Source organism: Elephas maximus, chromosome 2 (genome assembly GCF_024166365.1).
Source record: "Elephas maximus indicus isolate mEleMax1 chromosome 2, mEleMax1 primary haplotype, whole genome shotgun sequence".
NCBI lineage: Eukaryota > Metazoa > Chordata > Mammalia > Proboscidea > Elephantidae > Elephas > Elephas maximus.
The window spans coordinates 82,007,654-82,023,697 of record NC_064820.1 but is presented as its reverse complement, the minus strand read 5'-3'; the positions used below and the strand labels follow the sequence as shown (position 1 = coordinate 82,023,697).

At 40.8% G+C, this 16,044-nt stretch overlaps 1 protein-coding gene across 7 annotated transcripts in view; it reads right to left on the bottom strand.

Annotated features, from left to right (window-relative positions):
* Positions 1-16,044, bottom strand: part of PDE8B (phosphodiesterase 8B) — a 310,368-nt gene that overhangs the window by 148,176 nt on the left and 146,148 nt on the right. For 4 of the 7 annotated variants that reach the window (XM_049866271.1, XM_049866314.1, XM_049866286.1 and 1 more), the window contains one exon: positions 10,218-10,274. In XM_049866271.1, the coding sequence (XP_049722228.1) occupies positions 10,218-10,274 (57 nt within the window). Of the gene's footprint in view, positions 1-10,217; positions 10,278-16,044 lie in introns of all 7 variants that reach the window. The other 3 variants (XM_049866266.1, XM_049866276.1, XM_049866306.1) reach the window with 1 other exon arrangement.

The following is a 16,044-nucleotide window of genomic DNA, read 5'->3' as shown; positions in this document are numbered from 1 at the left end:
GAAGGAAAGCAATATGTGTTCATTATTATCAGTGTTCTTTCTGAGTATGTCTATACATCGCCAGAGGAATCATCAACATCTGCTATTAAATATCCAATTTTCAGAATACTCCGTCTGGCATAAGGAAAACCCTTGTAACAAGGAGCTTCTAGAGTAGACCACACATATAGATCATGTAAGTTGCATCCACATGATACTAAATTGGCGAATTTGATCAGAGAAAAGGTTCAGTTCATTTGGAAAAAATCGTTTGGGAATGTTCCTTAAATGTCCCCAAGAAACTAATGCTAGTAACAGCTATAGCTTGATGAGAATTTTCTAAGGGCCAGTGGTTACAGTAAATGTACTTTATACTATGTCACTTAATAGCCTTTTAAAAACTTTTGGGATGGACATTACCTCCATGTCACAGACATGAAAACCAAGGCTCAAATGGTTAAAAGACTTGTCCAAAGCTATGCAGCTAGCAAGATTAAAACTAAGGTCAGCCTGACCCCATAGACTGTGCAACCGTTATATTAGGTAACCCAGTCTCAGTTTAATTTTACCTACTAAAATATTTGACCAGAATTCCTAACAATTCTGTGGTTCCATGAAGCTTGCTAGGTTGGGTAAAGAGCACAACGTAATAGCAGCCGTAGGACAACAGGAGGGACGCGATGCTGACTGCAAATGAGATACTGAGTCTTAACACTACTACCACTCACACATTTGATCTCCAATATATCAAATTCCCAGTATATAAAGGTTCCAGGAAAATCCATGTCCATACAATATGGAAGAATATGTGCTGCCTTGCCAGGAAAAAGCTTAGGCCACAGCTGTGAACCCATCTCCAAGTCCAGTTGGAAAGCCCAGTGTGAAGGGAGTGGAGATAGCTCTCCCCAGAGAGAAACACATCAGTTCTACCCACCGGGGAATTAAAAGTACTCCAGGCATTGACAAAAAAAAAAAAGGCCACTTGATTTTCAGATGATATCACTTTGATATGAATCCACTGCCCCAAGATATTTTCCCTACTTTTTATTTTCTTGCCAAGATTGAAAAATACAACTTTCACTGAGTCATATCCATTCACCCAGGAGAGATGTACTCGGCCGGACCATGCTGCACTTCCCTTCAGTACTTCTAACCATTCCACTCCTAATATTCCTCCTGCCAGGTCGGGGTGGAGATGTGGGGCACCACCTCAGATGTCCTGATATGGGAGCAGTCTCCCCAGTGAATTCAGAAACGCACCCTCAGAAGGAACTACATCCTGAAATATCGTCATCAAGCAATTTCTTACAAAGTCTAAGGGCTCTGGCTGACGTAGTTAATTAACATTTTTGGCATTCCAGTGAAATAACAGAATATTTTTCTCAAAGAAGGGGGCACAAATGAAGGCCCTATATAGAGCTTAGATTTTTTAAGACACTCTAACATTAGTAGCAAACGCATAATGCCCCCTGAAGTTAGAGTGTGACAAACAATAAAACCCACCAGTGTGGTCAGGAAACATCTCTATATCCCTGACAGTAATACCATGGAGCCTTGGACACAGTAGGCGCTCAGGAGATTCTTAGTGGATGGATCAATGAGTAAAACTATGTTTGAATGAGGCTTTTCAAGTAGTAACGGCATCCCTGGTTCCAAGTTGGGTTTGTTATCTTTTTGTTGTCTACTATTTTTTCAAGGAATTCTAATACAAGAAATTCACCAAATAGGTAAGAGACAGTGAGCAAACCTTCATTTGACTTTGAAGACTGACTAGCCACTTAAGAATCTTAAAAATGTCCAGTTAAGATGGTGCTTTGATGCATCCATCTGTTTCAAACACATAACAATGAAAGCTATAATATTAAGAACCCAAAGAAGATATAGTAGACTCACAAACAAAGCAAACATCTCTGAAACACAGAAATAGGTCTATGTTAGCCCTACTATATCTGTGATCTCCAATACTTGTCCTTTCATTCTCTCTTTAGTCTACCAGCCCTTATCTAACTTCATTTCTTTTTTTCTATAAGTGGTTTGCAACCTTAGCTAAATATTAGAATCACCTGGAGAGCTTTCATGACTTGGGATGACTAAGCCGCCTAATCAATTACATCAATCAATTACTCAACCATCAGTACTTTTTAAGACTTCCCCAGTGATTCCAAATTACAGCCAAGGTGGAAAACCACTGCTCTGCAGCCCCGGACCTCATAGTTCATCACTTTTAACCACTTTCCTATCAACCAGAGCTTTGAACTGGTTCATTCCAGTTCAAACCTCTGCCGCTAATTTACATTTCTAATGAGTTCTCAGATGACTCTAATGGTGCTGGTTAGGGATCAATTCTGAGAACCACTAGTAGAGCAAAAATAAAAACAAAAACCCATTGCCATCAAGTCAATTCTGACTCATAGTGACCCAATAGAACAGAGTAGAACTGCCCCATAGGGTTTCCAAGGCTATAATCTTTACGGAAGCAGACTGCCACATCTTCCTCCCACAGAGCGGCTTGTGGGTTCAAACCACCGACCTTTCAGTTAGCAGCTGAGCTCTTAACCACAGCACTACCAGGGCTCCTTACTAGTAGAGCAGTGGTTCTCAAAATTTATCATACATAAGAATCACGTGGGGGTCCTCTTAAACTGTAGGTTGTGATTCAGTATATCTGGGAGTGGAAATGCAAGTTCTCAACATGGGTTTGAACAGGAACAAACTGGTTGGAAGCTCTGCTACCAACACATTCACTTCCCTCATTCTCTTCTCCTCTGCCATGTGCTCCCTGAAAAACCTCACCCTTTGAGCAATCCCACTACATACTTTCTCTAGTCATACACCAAAGCTGCTGAGCTGTGCTAGAAAAAAATCACAAGACTGTCTGCTTTCTCTGGAAGGTGAGTCTTAGATAAGGCAGAGTAGACTGGCACTAGCATGCTGGGATTTGAAAAATTCCATGAATCTACCATTCAAGAGTTATTCTTTGAGACACACTGCCTTCTTTAGGCAATTGTTTTTATTAAAGCATATCTCATTGAGAAAAGTTAAAAATACATGAATAAGAATTTTGTTTTTGATGGTGTTAATAGCTGGGACTCTGGTTACAAGTAGCCAAAACCTCCTTGAACTTTAGTAACAGGACGATGTGAGTTTCCAAGTGAGGGCTAGTCCTGTCCCCACATGATCAGAATAGTGCAGGGATCACAGCAGGATTGGTACTCTATTAAGGAAAACATTATGAAATTCTCAGAGCTGAAATAAAGATGCCCCAATCCTCATAACTGGACTGATAAAAAACATCATGATAAATGGAAAAAAAAAAACTGAAGTTTTCAAGGATCTCATCTACTTGGATCAACAATCAACGTTTATGAAACCAACAGGCAAGAAATCAAATGATGTACTGCACTGGGCAAATCTGCTGCAAAAGGCCCTTTGAAAGTCCTAAAAAGCAAAGATGTCACTTTGACAACTAAGATGCACTTGGCCCAAGCCATAGTATTTTCAGTCACCTCATATACATGGGAAAGCTGGACAATAGAAAAGAATTGATGCATTTGAACTGTTATTTCCAAAGACTACTGAATATACCACAGACAGCCAGAAGAATGAACAAATCGGTCTAAGAAGAAAAACAACTGGAATGCTCCTTAGAAGCAAGGTGGCCAGACTTCAACTTGCTGAATTTGGACACATTATTAGGACCAGTTGCTATGGAAGGACAACATGTTTGGTAAAGGACAAGATCATCAGAAACAAGGGAAAACCTCAGTGAGATTGACTGACACAATAGCCTTAACAATGAGCTCAAATGTACCAATAGAATATCTAAAAAAACTGACAACACCAAACATCAGCAAGGATTTGGAGCAAACAGAATTCTTATATTGCTGGTAGGAGTGTAAAATGATACAACTACTTTGCACAAAGATCCTGGCAGTTTCTTTCAAGACTAAAACACCATTGTTCTGGAGGTTCTAGCTGGGCAGTTAGGCAGAAATAAAAAGCACCCAGATTGGAAAGGAGGCAGTAAAACTATATTTCTAGATAACTTGCTTTTGTATATAAAAAATCCTAAGGAATCCACATATACACACACAAAACTACTAAGAGCTAATAAGTTTAGCAAGGTTGCAGGATACAAGATCGAGATACAAAAATCAATTGTATTTCTCCACGCTAGCAATGAACAATCCACAAAGATTAAGAAAACAATTCCATTTACAATAGCACCAAAAAGAATAAAATACTTAGGAATAAATTTAACATGGTGAATTTCACGTCACAGAAATTTTACCACAATTTAAAAAAAAAAAAAAAAAAGAATGCTTAGGAATAAATTTAACAAAACAAGTGCAAGATATGTACACCGAAAACTACAAAGAAACTAAGGAAAATCTAAATAAATTTCTTATCTTCATGGACTGGAAGAAATAAAATTGTTAGTATAGTAATAGCCCCCAATTGATCTACAGATTCAGTGCAATCCTTATTAAAATTGCTGCTGTTTTTGCAGAAATTGACAAGCTAATCCTAAAACTCATACGGAAATGCAAGGGATCAAGAATAGCAAAACAATCCTGAAAAAGGAGAAAATCAAGGGACTCATACTTTCCACTTTTAAAATTCACTACAAAGTGAAAATAATCAAGATAAGTGTTTTACTGGCTTAAGGGCAGACATATATACCAATGGAATAGAATCGATAATCCAGCAATAAACCTGCATATTTATGGTCAATTCATTTTTTATAAAGGCACTAAGACAATTTAATAGGAGAAAGAACAGTCTTTTCAACAAATGACACTGGGACATTTGGATATCCTCATGCAAAAGAATTAAGCTGGGCCCTACCTCACAACATATACAAAAGGTAACTTAAAATGGATCACAGACTTACACTTAAGAGAGAAAACTACAAAATAAGCTTTAGAAGAAAATTTTAGAAGTTCAAAAGAAGAAAACATGGGGTAAAGCTTTATGACATTTAATTTGGCAATGGTTTCTTGGTTATAACAATAAAAGCATGAACAACACAAAGGAAAAAATAGATGAACTGGACTTCATCATAAGGAGACTATCAAGAAGGTGAAAATGCAACCCACGTAACAGCTGTTGCAAATCACACATCTGAGAGGAATTTGGTGTGCAGAATATATAAAGAACTCCTATAACTCAACAATAAAAAGACAAGTAACTTGCCTAAAAATGGGCAAAGGATTTGAACAGATGTTTCTCCAAAGAAGACATTCAAATGACAGTAGGCACATGAAAATACATTCAGTATCATTAGCCATCAGGGAAACACAAATCAAAACCAAGAGATACTACTTCATACATGTGAGGATGGCTATAATCAAAAAAGGTGAACAATAACAAGTGTTGGTGAGGATACAGAGAAATTAGAACTCTCATATGTTGCTGGTGGGAATGTAAATGGTGGCTATGGAAAACAATTTGGCAACTTAAAAAAATTTTTAATTGCTATATAACCCATCAATTCCACTCCTCAGTATATACCCCAAATTTAAAACACAGATCCACACAAAAAGTTATACACAAATGTCTGTCGCAGCATTATTCATAATAGCCAAAAAGTTGTAAATGAAATATCCATCAACTGATAAATGAATAAACAGAATGTGGTATATCCATATGCATACAATGGGCTCTCATTCAACAATATAAAGGAATGAATTATTGATACCTACTACAATGTCTTAGTCATCTAGTGCTGCTGTAACAGAAATACCACAAGTGGATGGCTTTAACAAAAAAAAGTTTATTCTCTCACAGTCCAACAGGCTAGAAGTCCAAATTCAGGGTACCAGCTCCAGGGGAAAACTTATCTCTCTCTGTCGGCTCTGGAGGAAGGTCCTTGTCATCAATCTTCCCTTGGTCTGGGAGCATCTCAGCACAGGGGCTCCAGGTCCAACGGTTGTGCTCTGTTCCTGGCACTGCTTTATCAGTGGTATGAGGTCCCCCTGTCTCTCTGCTCACTTCTCTCTTTTATGTCTCAAAAGAGATTGGCTTTACATTTCATCAATATAACTGCTGCTAATTTTAATCCACCGTAGTGATAGGATTTACAACACACAGGAAAATCTCATCAAATGACAAAATGGTGGACAATCACAATACTGGGAATCATGGCTTAGCCAAGCTGACACATATTTTGGGGGGACACAGTTCAATCCATGACACTACAACATGGATAAACCTTGAAAACATTATGCTAAGTGAAAGAAGCCAGACACAAAAGACCACGTATCCTATGATTCTGTTTATACAAAATGTCCAGAAGAGGCAAATACACAGAGACAAAAAACAGGCTGGTGGTTGCCAGGGGTTTGGGGAAGGGAGAAATGGGGAACGACTGTTAATGGGCACAGGGTTTCTTTTTGAGGTTATGAAAATGTTCTGGAATTAGATAGTGGTGGTGGTTGCACAACTTTTGAATATACTCAAATCACTGAATTACATACTTGGAAAGGGTGAATTTTATGTTACATCAATTACATGTCAATTAAAAAACAGCAGTAAAAAATATCAAAGCCAAGATAGTAAACAAATAAATAAACATACATTATTGAGGAACTGTTTCAGATTAAAGCATTCTAAAGAGACGTGGGAGCCCCGGTGGCACAGTGGTTAAGAGCATGGCTGTGAACCAAAGGTCAGTAGTCTGAATCCAACAGGCGCTCCTTTTAAACCCTATAGGGCAGTTCTACTCTGTTGTATAGGGTCGAAATGAGTCGGAATCAACAGCAATGGGGTTTTGTTTTGTTTTGTCTTGTTTCCTGAAAAGAGACATGACAACTAAATGCAATGCCTGACTATGGACTGGATCCTGGACTGTACAACATAGCTGTAAAGGACATTAAGATGATTAACGAAATTTGAATATGGACTATGGATTAGACCACAGTATTGTATCAACATGAAATGTCCTGATTTTAATCATTGGATTGTTGTTATGTGAAAGAATTTTCTTGGAAATGCCTTAGGAATACACGATGACTTACTCAGAGGTAATAGGGCATCATGTCTCAAACAGGTCAGAAAAAAAAAAGTGTGTGTGTGCACACGTGTGTGTGTGTGTGTGTGTGTGTGGAGAGACAGAACAAGGGGGAATGAATTAAAGCAAATCGAGCTTTGGAAACGTTGGTGAATCTAGGTAAAGGGTATCCATGATCCCCTGTTCTATTCCTGCAATTTTTCTGTATGTTTTGAATTGTGCTAACATTAAACACTAGCAGAAAACAGTAGAATACACATATATTTTTTCTATCTATCTCTGTGCTTAGCAAGTCCAGATTCTAGCAGGGTAAGAGGTTAATCTGAAGAATTAGAAGACAGAGGCAAGCTTTAAAAACGACTTCCTTACAAATGCACGTGATTCAAGAGAGGGTGTGAGAAGGGCCTTTAGGCTGGGGCACCAATAGCCACATATCCGATGGAAGGCAAGTGGTATTACCGAGAAGGTGCTTAGAGCATTTCCCTTGCACTGAAATAACGTTAGGTTGGAGCCTAACTTTTTTTTTTTTTTTTTGGAGCCCTGGTGGCGCAGTAGTTAAGAGTTACGGTAAGCTACAGCTGCCAACCAAAAGGTTGGCAGTTGGAATCCATGAGCTGCTCCTTGGGGTAGTTTTACCCTGTCCTGTAGGGTCACTATGAGTTGGAATCGACATGACGGCAATGGATTTGGTTTGGGTTTTGGAGTGGATATGGTGATGCCTGCAACCCTCCTAGGAAATCAAGGGAGAGGCCTTCCAAAAATGAAAAAAACAAAAAAAACCACAAGAACACATTGTCTGTCTTCAGCGTTACATAATTAGAAATTAAAATTAGAAATCACCCTAGAGAGCAGTGTGGTGTCTGGTAAAGACAGAACAATGGGTATGGTGAACTGGCACTGAATGTTCACACCAACATTTTTCTAACGTGCCTTCCTAGAAAGCTAAAAACTACAATACTGAGGCTCCCTTGCAGTTAGGGTTAGGGACATAAATTAGGTTCCCCAGTTAGACTTCTATGACATATAGGAGATGGAACCAAGTCAGGGGCCATTCTCCCTGTTTCTGCTGCTGACAAATGAGACTAGGGAGACGCTGCACATTTCTGTGGCAGCTTTGCATATCCCAGTCACTGGTTCACCAATGTACAAGGAGCAAACGTACTTGGCTGCTAACCAAAAGGTTGGTGGTTTGAGTTTACCCACAGGTGCCATGGAAGAAAGGTCTGGTGATCTGCTTCTGAAAAACCAGCCATTTAAAACCCTGAGGAGCACAGTTTTACTCTGACACACATGCGGTTGCCATGAATAGGAATAGTAGACTTGAGGGCAACTGAGTTTTGCGGGGAGAAGGCAGAGAGGAACCACACAGCATTCCAGAATCTAATCATACAAGGCCTTGTAGCTACTCCGGTATATGTTCAAATATAATACTACACATCAGTGAAAGTGAATAAATTAGAGCTTCATTTTTCTCCATGGATAGTTCTCACAAATGATTTTGAACAAAGAAAAACGTCAGAACGATGGCTGCAGCATGACATTTTGCAAATAAAGTTGGGAAACATCCAAAGCAAGAATAATTATTATGAATGGACATGTACATAGGTAGTAAAATACGCAAATACGTATTTTAATCAATCTCAGGATAGTGGTGACTTTTAGAGAGAACAGGAAGAAGGGCAAATGGATAAATATGGGGCTTAAATGGCATCTGCCATCTTTTGTTTTTATAAAAAACTGAGATATATAGGGCATCCTGCTGATATTTGATAAAAGTGGCTATGGATATATACACATACACTCATGAATATTTGAAATATTCTGCAATTTAACAAACTACACTTAATAAAGAAGAAGACGTCCTTATCGTGGACACTTACTGCCAGTACAGCACAGAGCAAAATTGAAGGTAAATGAGATTGAGCTAAACTACACAATCCCGAGCATCATTGTGTAAATTCTAGAAATTGCTTTTAGGAATAAATCCCTGATAACGACTCCTTTATCTGTCACTGCCTTTACTCAAAATTGGAGTACAAAGTACGTGCCGCCAGAGTGATTACTGGAATTTTCCACTTGTTTATATTCTATACAAATAGTCGTGGCTCATGTTTATTTTACTAATTTTTTCTCTCTCCGCTCCTAAATTTGTTTTCATCAAATTTTCCCAAGCTAAATTTCTTCCTTTTGTTTTTTTGTTTTCCCTAGATTTACATTTCCTTTTCCAAGCATCTGTAAAATCTTGTTATTTTCTTTTCCATTTGCTCATAAATCAAGCGGGTCACGTTCTTGGTTGATTTTTTACTTTCATCTACACGTTGGTTGGTTTACATCCTTTCTGCATCTTCACAGGTATCGAGTACAGGACAAGCCTCCAGATGCCAACAAGCCAGGTTTTACAAGGAGGAGGCTCCCTTATTTAGCCCCAACAGGATAATTTATATGCAGATGGGAATTTAACAATTATTTTGAAGGGTACAAGCTTCCTTTCGTACATGCTCCTCCAAAGGGTGCGTAGGAAGCTGGAGGGACCTCGGGGAGGGTGGTTGCTGACGGCATTGTGCCGCCAGCTGCTGTCGTTAGAGCAAGGTCACTTCTGCAGGTGGCTGGCCTGCCCTCCCTGGACCCTGCTCCCTCAAGTCACACAGGACAAGAAAGGAGGGTCTTTTATCATCTTCTCAGCATCATCTGATCCAGTGAGAGGCAGTGTTCCTGGCATTCGATGCTACTTTAACTCATAATTCCTCATGACAGAGACATTATCATCCCCACATCGCACACAGAACACTGGGGTCAGAGAAGTGACGCAACACATGCCGCGTCACACAGCTAACGAAAAGCAGAGTAAGGTGTGGCTCCTGGCAAAGCCCTGCCCTCCACCCCCACAATGCATCCCTTTCTGGCTGCAGCAGGATGCTGGGCAGACTAGTTGTCCTTCCTCACAATCCACCATAGAAATTTACCTATTAAATGTCTATTCGAGATGGGATTCTGTTCGAGTCTTCAGTTTGAATCATCACATTTGATGTTACAAAAATAAGCATTTACACACACACACATTCAAATATGGGTATATATATATATACATACACTATGTACACACATGCATACGTACGTGTGCAGAGGCAACGATGGCTATCTGCTTGTGGTACCAGAAAACCCATGAGATGGTACTCCCAAACCACGTGCTCTGACAATCAAGCCCTACTGAAGAATGGAGCCGTACCTGGATAGGGTCCTGTGTCAGTCTCATGGGCCCAATGCGTACCTCCGCAGAAGAAGCCTGCTAAATAAAGGACAGCATATGAGACATGTCAAGTCTTAAACCACACAAACTTACAAATCCTTCCTTACGTGGGATATTACATTAAGCCACTACACAGACCCTCAATAAAAGAACTCATGCTTACTGACATAGAGACAGGTTACAAAACATGTCCAGCATAATGCTGGTTTTATAAAAGAACATCTGCACATTTAAGCATTGAAAATGTCTGAAAGGATACATTCCCAAAAGGTAAGTGCTGACATTTCGGGTTATTTTTACTTTTAAAGGGCCTGAAATTTTACAATAGGCATGTTCTATTTTATGGGAGAAAACAGGTCAGTAATTACTTACTGAGCATCTACTATGCACCAGGTACCATGCTAGGCTATTACGATTTTAAAGAGAGTAAACACTGCTCTCCAGTGCGGAAGCTAACACATTTTTATGGTATAAGAGCTGTTCCTATATTTAGATCTTATTTTTGTCATCTTCATGTTTGGGCCTGAGGGGTAAACAGCTTACTCTCACCCATGTTTGCCATGAACAAATGGTTCATCTCAGTTTTATTTCTACAAATAAGCTGAGAACAACACACCATGACCGTAAGAGGCTCTGCCTTGCCACCTTAGGGATGAGCCCAGGCCTCTTCTGTGTTCCCTGAGTAACACCCTCTAACTGGTTTTAACTGTGAGCATAATGCAAACACTTGTCTTTATTTTTAACTACTTCACTTGGATTTCTAAAAATGACTTTTCTCTAAACTAATTTGGCTAAAAGTCCTGGCTTCACCTCCCTGTATCCACTTTTATTTTTCTAAAAAAGGCTAGTTGTTTTGCCACTACTTAGAAGCTTATCCCGCATTCAGCATTCTGCATCGCCCATCAGTGGGGCAGACATGCTCAGCAGGCATTAGAATTCAGATGACCCAAGACAACACAATGACCCAGGGCCACAGCAGGCGGCTTCATCAGCTAAAAAACAAAGAAGGCACAACTGTTCTTTCAACTCTACTTTTGAAGACACTAAACATTTCCCTTTCTCCTTTCATTCCCCTTCCCCAAGTTCCAAAACATGACCACAAACACCCAACATTCTTTTCCTCTGCAAGTTAACATCTACCCCCACCCCAGCATCCTTGTGTGAAGAAATGGTGCTGGGTGCTTTGGCTTCTCACCAAACCAGTCAGAAGAACACTCAAAGTGCCCTGAAAGGCCGCTCATCTGAGGCGCTCTGCACCTGTGTGGGTTCTCGGAGGGCAAGGCTGCACCTCCTGCTCTTCCTGGGGGAGGTGGCCTGTGAGAGTGGGTCCGTCCATCCATCTGTCCAGTGGGCCTGGTGCAACTTGAAGCCAACTGATAAGCCTGGAGTCCCTGACCCACCAACTAGCGACAAGTCCCTCCAGTGGTTCCCTGCTGTCTTTAGGTAAAAGTGACATGCTCAAGTCTCTTATGCTTCTTTTCTCAAAGCAAAACCATATCCTGGGAGGTGTACCTGCTGATGCTAGCGCCTAGAGTAAGTGTGCTGCCCCAGAGATCACTGCTCTCTAGAGGTTTGGCTCTCCTGCGTACCCGAACCTTGGGTCCCCATTCCGCTCTACTCCAAAGGCAGTTTTGTTTGAAATACGCACCCCTCCTTAAGAAGCAGCTCAATGCCAGATTTTTGCATTAATTAAAAGTTAATGAATTAAAGTGAAGTCAATTTGATATATTAGGATAAATTTGACTGATAACATTTTTCACTCTCCCTGTGATCTCTCTTGGGTTCTCTGTATCCACAAGTCCACTTCTTAATGGTTCCTCCAGCCAAACCAGGCTCTCAAAGTACCTAGTCATCCAGTGCCAGAAAATGAGATACTAAAATTTTAATAAAATAAAAAGGGACTCACTTTGGAAGGCTAAGAGACTGGGGCGGGGGGGGAGCCCTGCTGCAAGCGCGTACATTCCAAAAAATAATAATATGATCCTAAAGGATACATTGCTTGCGTGTGTTTCTAAGTAAGCAACGTGAGCATGAAGTAGTTATGTGGCTAACCTTACAAGGTAGGAGTCCCTGAATGGTCCAAATGGTTAACATGCTCGGCTGCTAACCAAAAAGTTGGAGGTTCCAGTCCACCCAGAGGCACCTTAGAAGTAAGGCTTTGTGATCTAGTTCCAAAACCCTAGCCACTGAAAACCCTGTGGAGCACAGTTCGACTCTAACACCCATGGGGTTGCCATGAGTCGGAGTCGATGCAACTGCAATTGGTGTCTATAAGTCGGGAGGCAGACTATCTTAAATGCTACCTGGAGTACACCTGATGACTGTAAGCATTTCCCAAGTGCCCCTCTGTCCCAGCTCTATCCTAGATGCTCTCACACGTGTGATCTTAACAGGAGACAAGCGATGGTCACTGAGTAACCGTATGGAGTTTTAAAAGCAATACTCAGGCTAGAAGCAATCGTTTTCTTGCCTAAAGACAGCAAAAACCTTCAACTTCCCCCCATAGCCACCACTGTTCCCTGCCAGCATCCAGCTTCTTAACCTCTGTCTTCCTAGCTCAGCAGGAAGGTGAGCTCTGAGCCTCAGGTAGACTGACAGCAGAGTTTAGAATAGGAACTGCAAGCTGGGTGCTAAGGGCCCTCTCCAAGACCCCTGCCTCTCACATCTCCACCTCTAGCCCGGTGCCTCAGTTTACTGACTCCTCTAGTCCTGACCCACACTTTGCTTCCTCTCTTGGCTTGCTTTTTCATCCATGGTCTATGTTCCCAGACTTCTGACCTTGGTTTCTGTGCCCTGTTTTCAACTATCCCAACAGAACCCCAGAATTCATCCTCCCTGGCGGTGAGAACAAGGCAGTGATCAGCAGAGGGAAATCTGCAGCAGGTATATTCACAAACAGCAGCTCCCAGAGTTCTGTTCCTGATACAGGAGAGTCTTACTGCCTGCATGTCACCAGTGTGTAAAACAGCAACATGAACAGAAACAGGAGAGCATTTACTGACATCTGTATAGCCAAGGCAGAAGATTCTTACTTCAAAGAGTGAACTTTAACAGCCTGCAGACACAAAATCTTCAATTAGTATAAAAACAAACAAAAACTAAACCCTTTGCTGTCAAGTTGATTCCAACTCACAGCAACCCTATAGCACAGAGGGGAACCGCCCCATAGTTTCCAAGGAGCAGCTGGTGATTTGAACCAAAAGGTCAGGAGCTGTAGCTCTTCAGGAAGCGACTAAGTTTGCTAGGGACAGATAAGCAAAAAGGGAGTCACAAGGTAATATAATTCCAGCAGCTGAGAGAAGAGGACAGGTCCAGAGCGTGAGGAGAAACACGTGTCCCAGCCACTCCAACCACAGGGTTTTCCCCAATAGCCCAATGAGGAAGGATTGGTAAACCACAGTGTAGTTTAAAAAAATTTTTTTGCTTTTATTTTTTTTTCACTGTGATAAAAAAATATATATAAAACATTTGCCAATTCAGTCATTTTTACATGTATGATTCCATGACATTTTCACCATGTTGCACAACCAATACCACTGTCCTTTCCCAAATTATCCCACCATCATTGACAGAAACTCGTAAGTAATGACTCCCCAGTGGTGGTTAAGCGGTAGAATTCTTATTTTCCACACAGGAGACCTGGGTTTGATTCCCAGACAATGTACCTTAAGCACACCCGCTGTTTACCTGTCAGTGGAGGCTTGTGTGTTGCTATGATGCTGAACAGGTTTTAGTGGAGCTTACAGACTGAGACACACTAGGAAGAAAGGCCTGGGAATTTACTTCCAAATATCAGCCAGTGAAAAGCCTGTGGATCACAATAGTGCAATCCCACTGTAAATGGGGTTGCCATGAGTCAGGGCTGACTCCAGTACAGCTAACAATGACCCCCCACCACCGATAACCACTAATAAGCTTTGGTCTCTATACATTGCCTATTTTATATAAGTGGGATCATACAGCATTTGTCCTTTTATGACTCACTTATTTCATTTAGCATAGTGTTTTCAAGGTTCGTCCACATCGTAACTTGTGTTAGGACTTCACTTCTCTTTACGCAGTATAGCTTTAACTGTACAACAATTATAGTTCTAAATGTTTGTGTACATACATGTGTGTGAATAACATGCACACATACATATATGCATGTACCAGGGTCACCAATTCACACTAAAATAAGCCAATTCTCCAGGGAGGAGAAAAAAAAAAAGAGCCCTACTTGGTAGCATCTGCTGATTTCCATGGTATAAATACTTTTACCATGGATGATCTCAAGCTAGGAACATAGGTCCCTGAGTATGCAGTTGAGAACATTTCTTTTTATTCAGAGAGGGTCTATGAGTGGCAAACTCTTTCAGTCTTTATTGATGTATAGATATCTATTATTCATTTTTGTTTTATAGTTTAGCTGGATATGGAGTTCTGGTTGATAGACACTTTCCCCCAGACTCTGAAGTTGAGAGACAGGACATAATATTTCTGGTTAGGGAGGTGGGAAGGTCAAAGAAGGCTTCATGAAGGCACGCAGGTTACAAAGAATACCAAAAAACATCAAACTCATTGCTGTCAAGTCGACTCTGACTCATAGGCACACTATAAGACAGAGTAGAACTGCCCCACAGGGTTTCCAAGGACCGCCTGGTAGATTCGAATTACCAAACTTTTGGTCAGCAGCCATAGCTCTTAACCACACTAAACGGCTGGGATGGGGAGGAAATTCCAGACGTATGGAACAACATAAACAATGGCAAAGGTGCTCACGAGCGAGAAGCAAGAGTCCAGAGAGGCTGAATTGTAGAGCATATGGAAGGGAAGACCGGGAAGGTTGGGGTCACAGCCCTAGAGGTTACTGGAAAAGGGCACACTTTGTATCCGGCAGCCACCAACCACACTGCAGGTTTTTGAGCAGAGGACTAACAGGATCAGATCTGTAACTTGGGAAAATCGAACATTTGGTTTGCCTAATTTCTAGATAAACAAGAACAGAGATTTAGCAAAAAACAAAAACAAACAGAAATCCTGCTGTGAGTAGGAATTACAGCAGTGAAAGCAAGTGGGAAAGTGTATTGATCAAGAAAACGTTAAAAGAAAAAAAAAAAGCACAGCTTGGCTTTACTTCTACAGAGAAGGAACTCCAAGATAAAAAACAGTTGATGCAGAGTAGGCAGATGAAAACGGGTTTGAATTCATTTCAGTTTGACCTTCTGCTGAGAATTTGCTCTTCCACCCCAGATATACTGAATCAGGATCTACATTTTAACAAGATCCCTGATTGATTCTGATTGAATATACCTGGGGGTGGAAATGCAAATTCTCAACAGGGGTCAAACTGGAAATGAACCAGTTGGAAGCCCTGGATGAAAGAGGCAAAATTTTGAGAGAAATTAAGGTTGGCTAATTCACCTGGAAGATATGGCCTTGGTGATAGAAACAATGCCAGAGATCGAATGATAGAATTTTGCAAGACCAAAAACTTCTTCATTGCAAATACCTTTCTTCAACAACATAAACGGCGACTACACACATGGACCTCGCCAGATGGAACGCACAGAAATCAAATTGACTACATCTGTAGAAAGAGACGATGGAAAAGCTCAATATCAGTCAGAACAAGGCCACGGGCCGACTGTGGAACAGACCATCAATTGCTCTATACAAGTTCAAGCTGAAACTGAAGAAAATCAGAGCAAGTCCATGAGAGTCAAAATATGACCTTGAGTATATCCCACCTGAATTTAGAGACTATCTCAAGAATAGATTCGACTCATTGAACACTAGGGACTGAGGACCAGACGAGTTGTGGAAT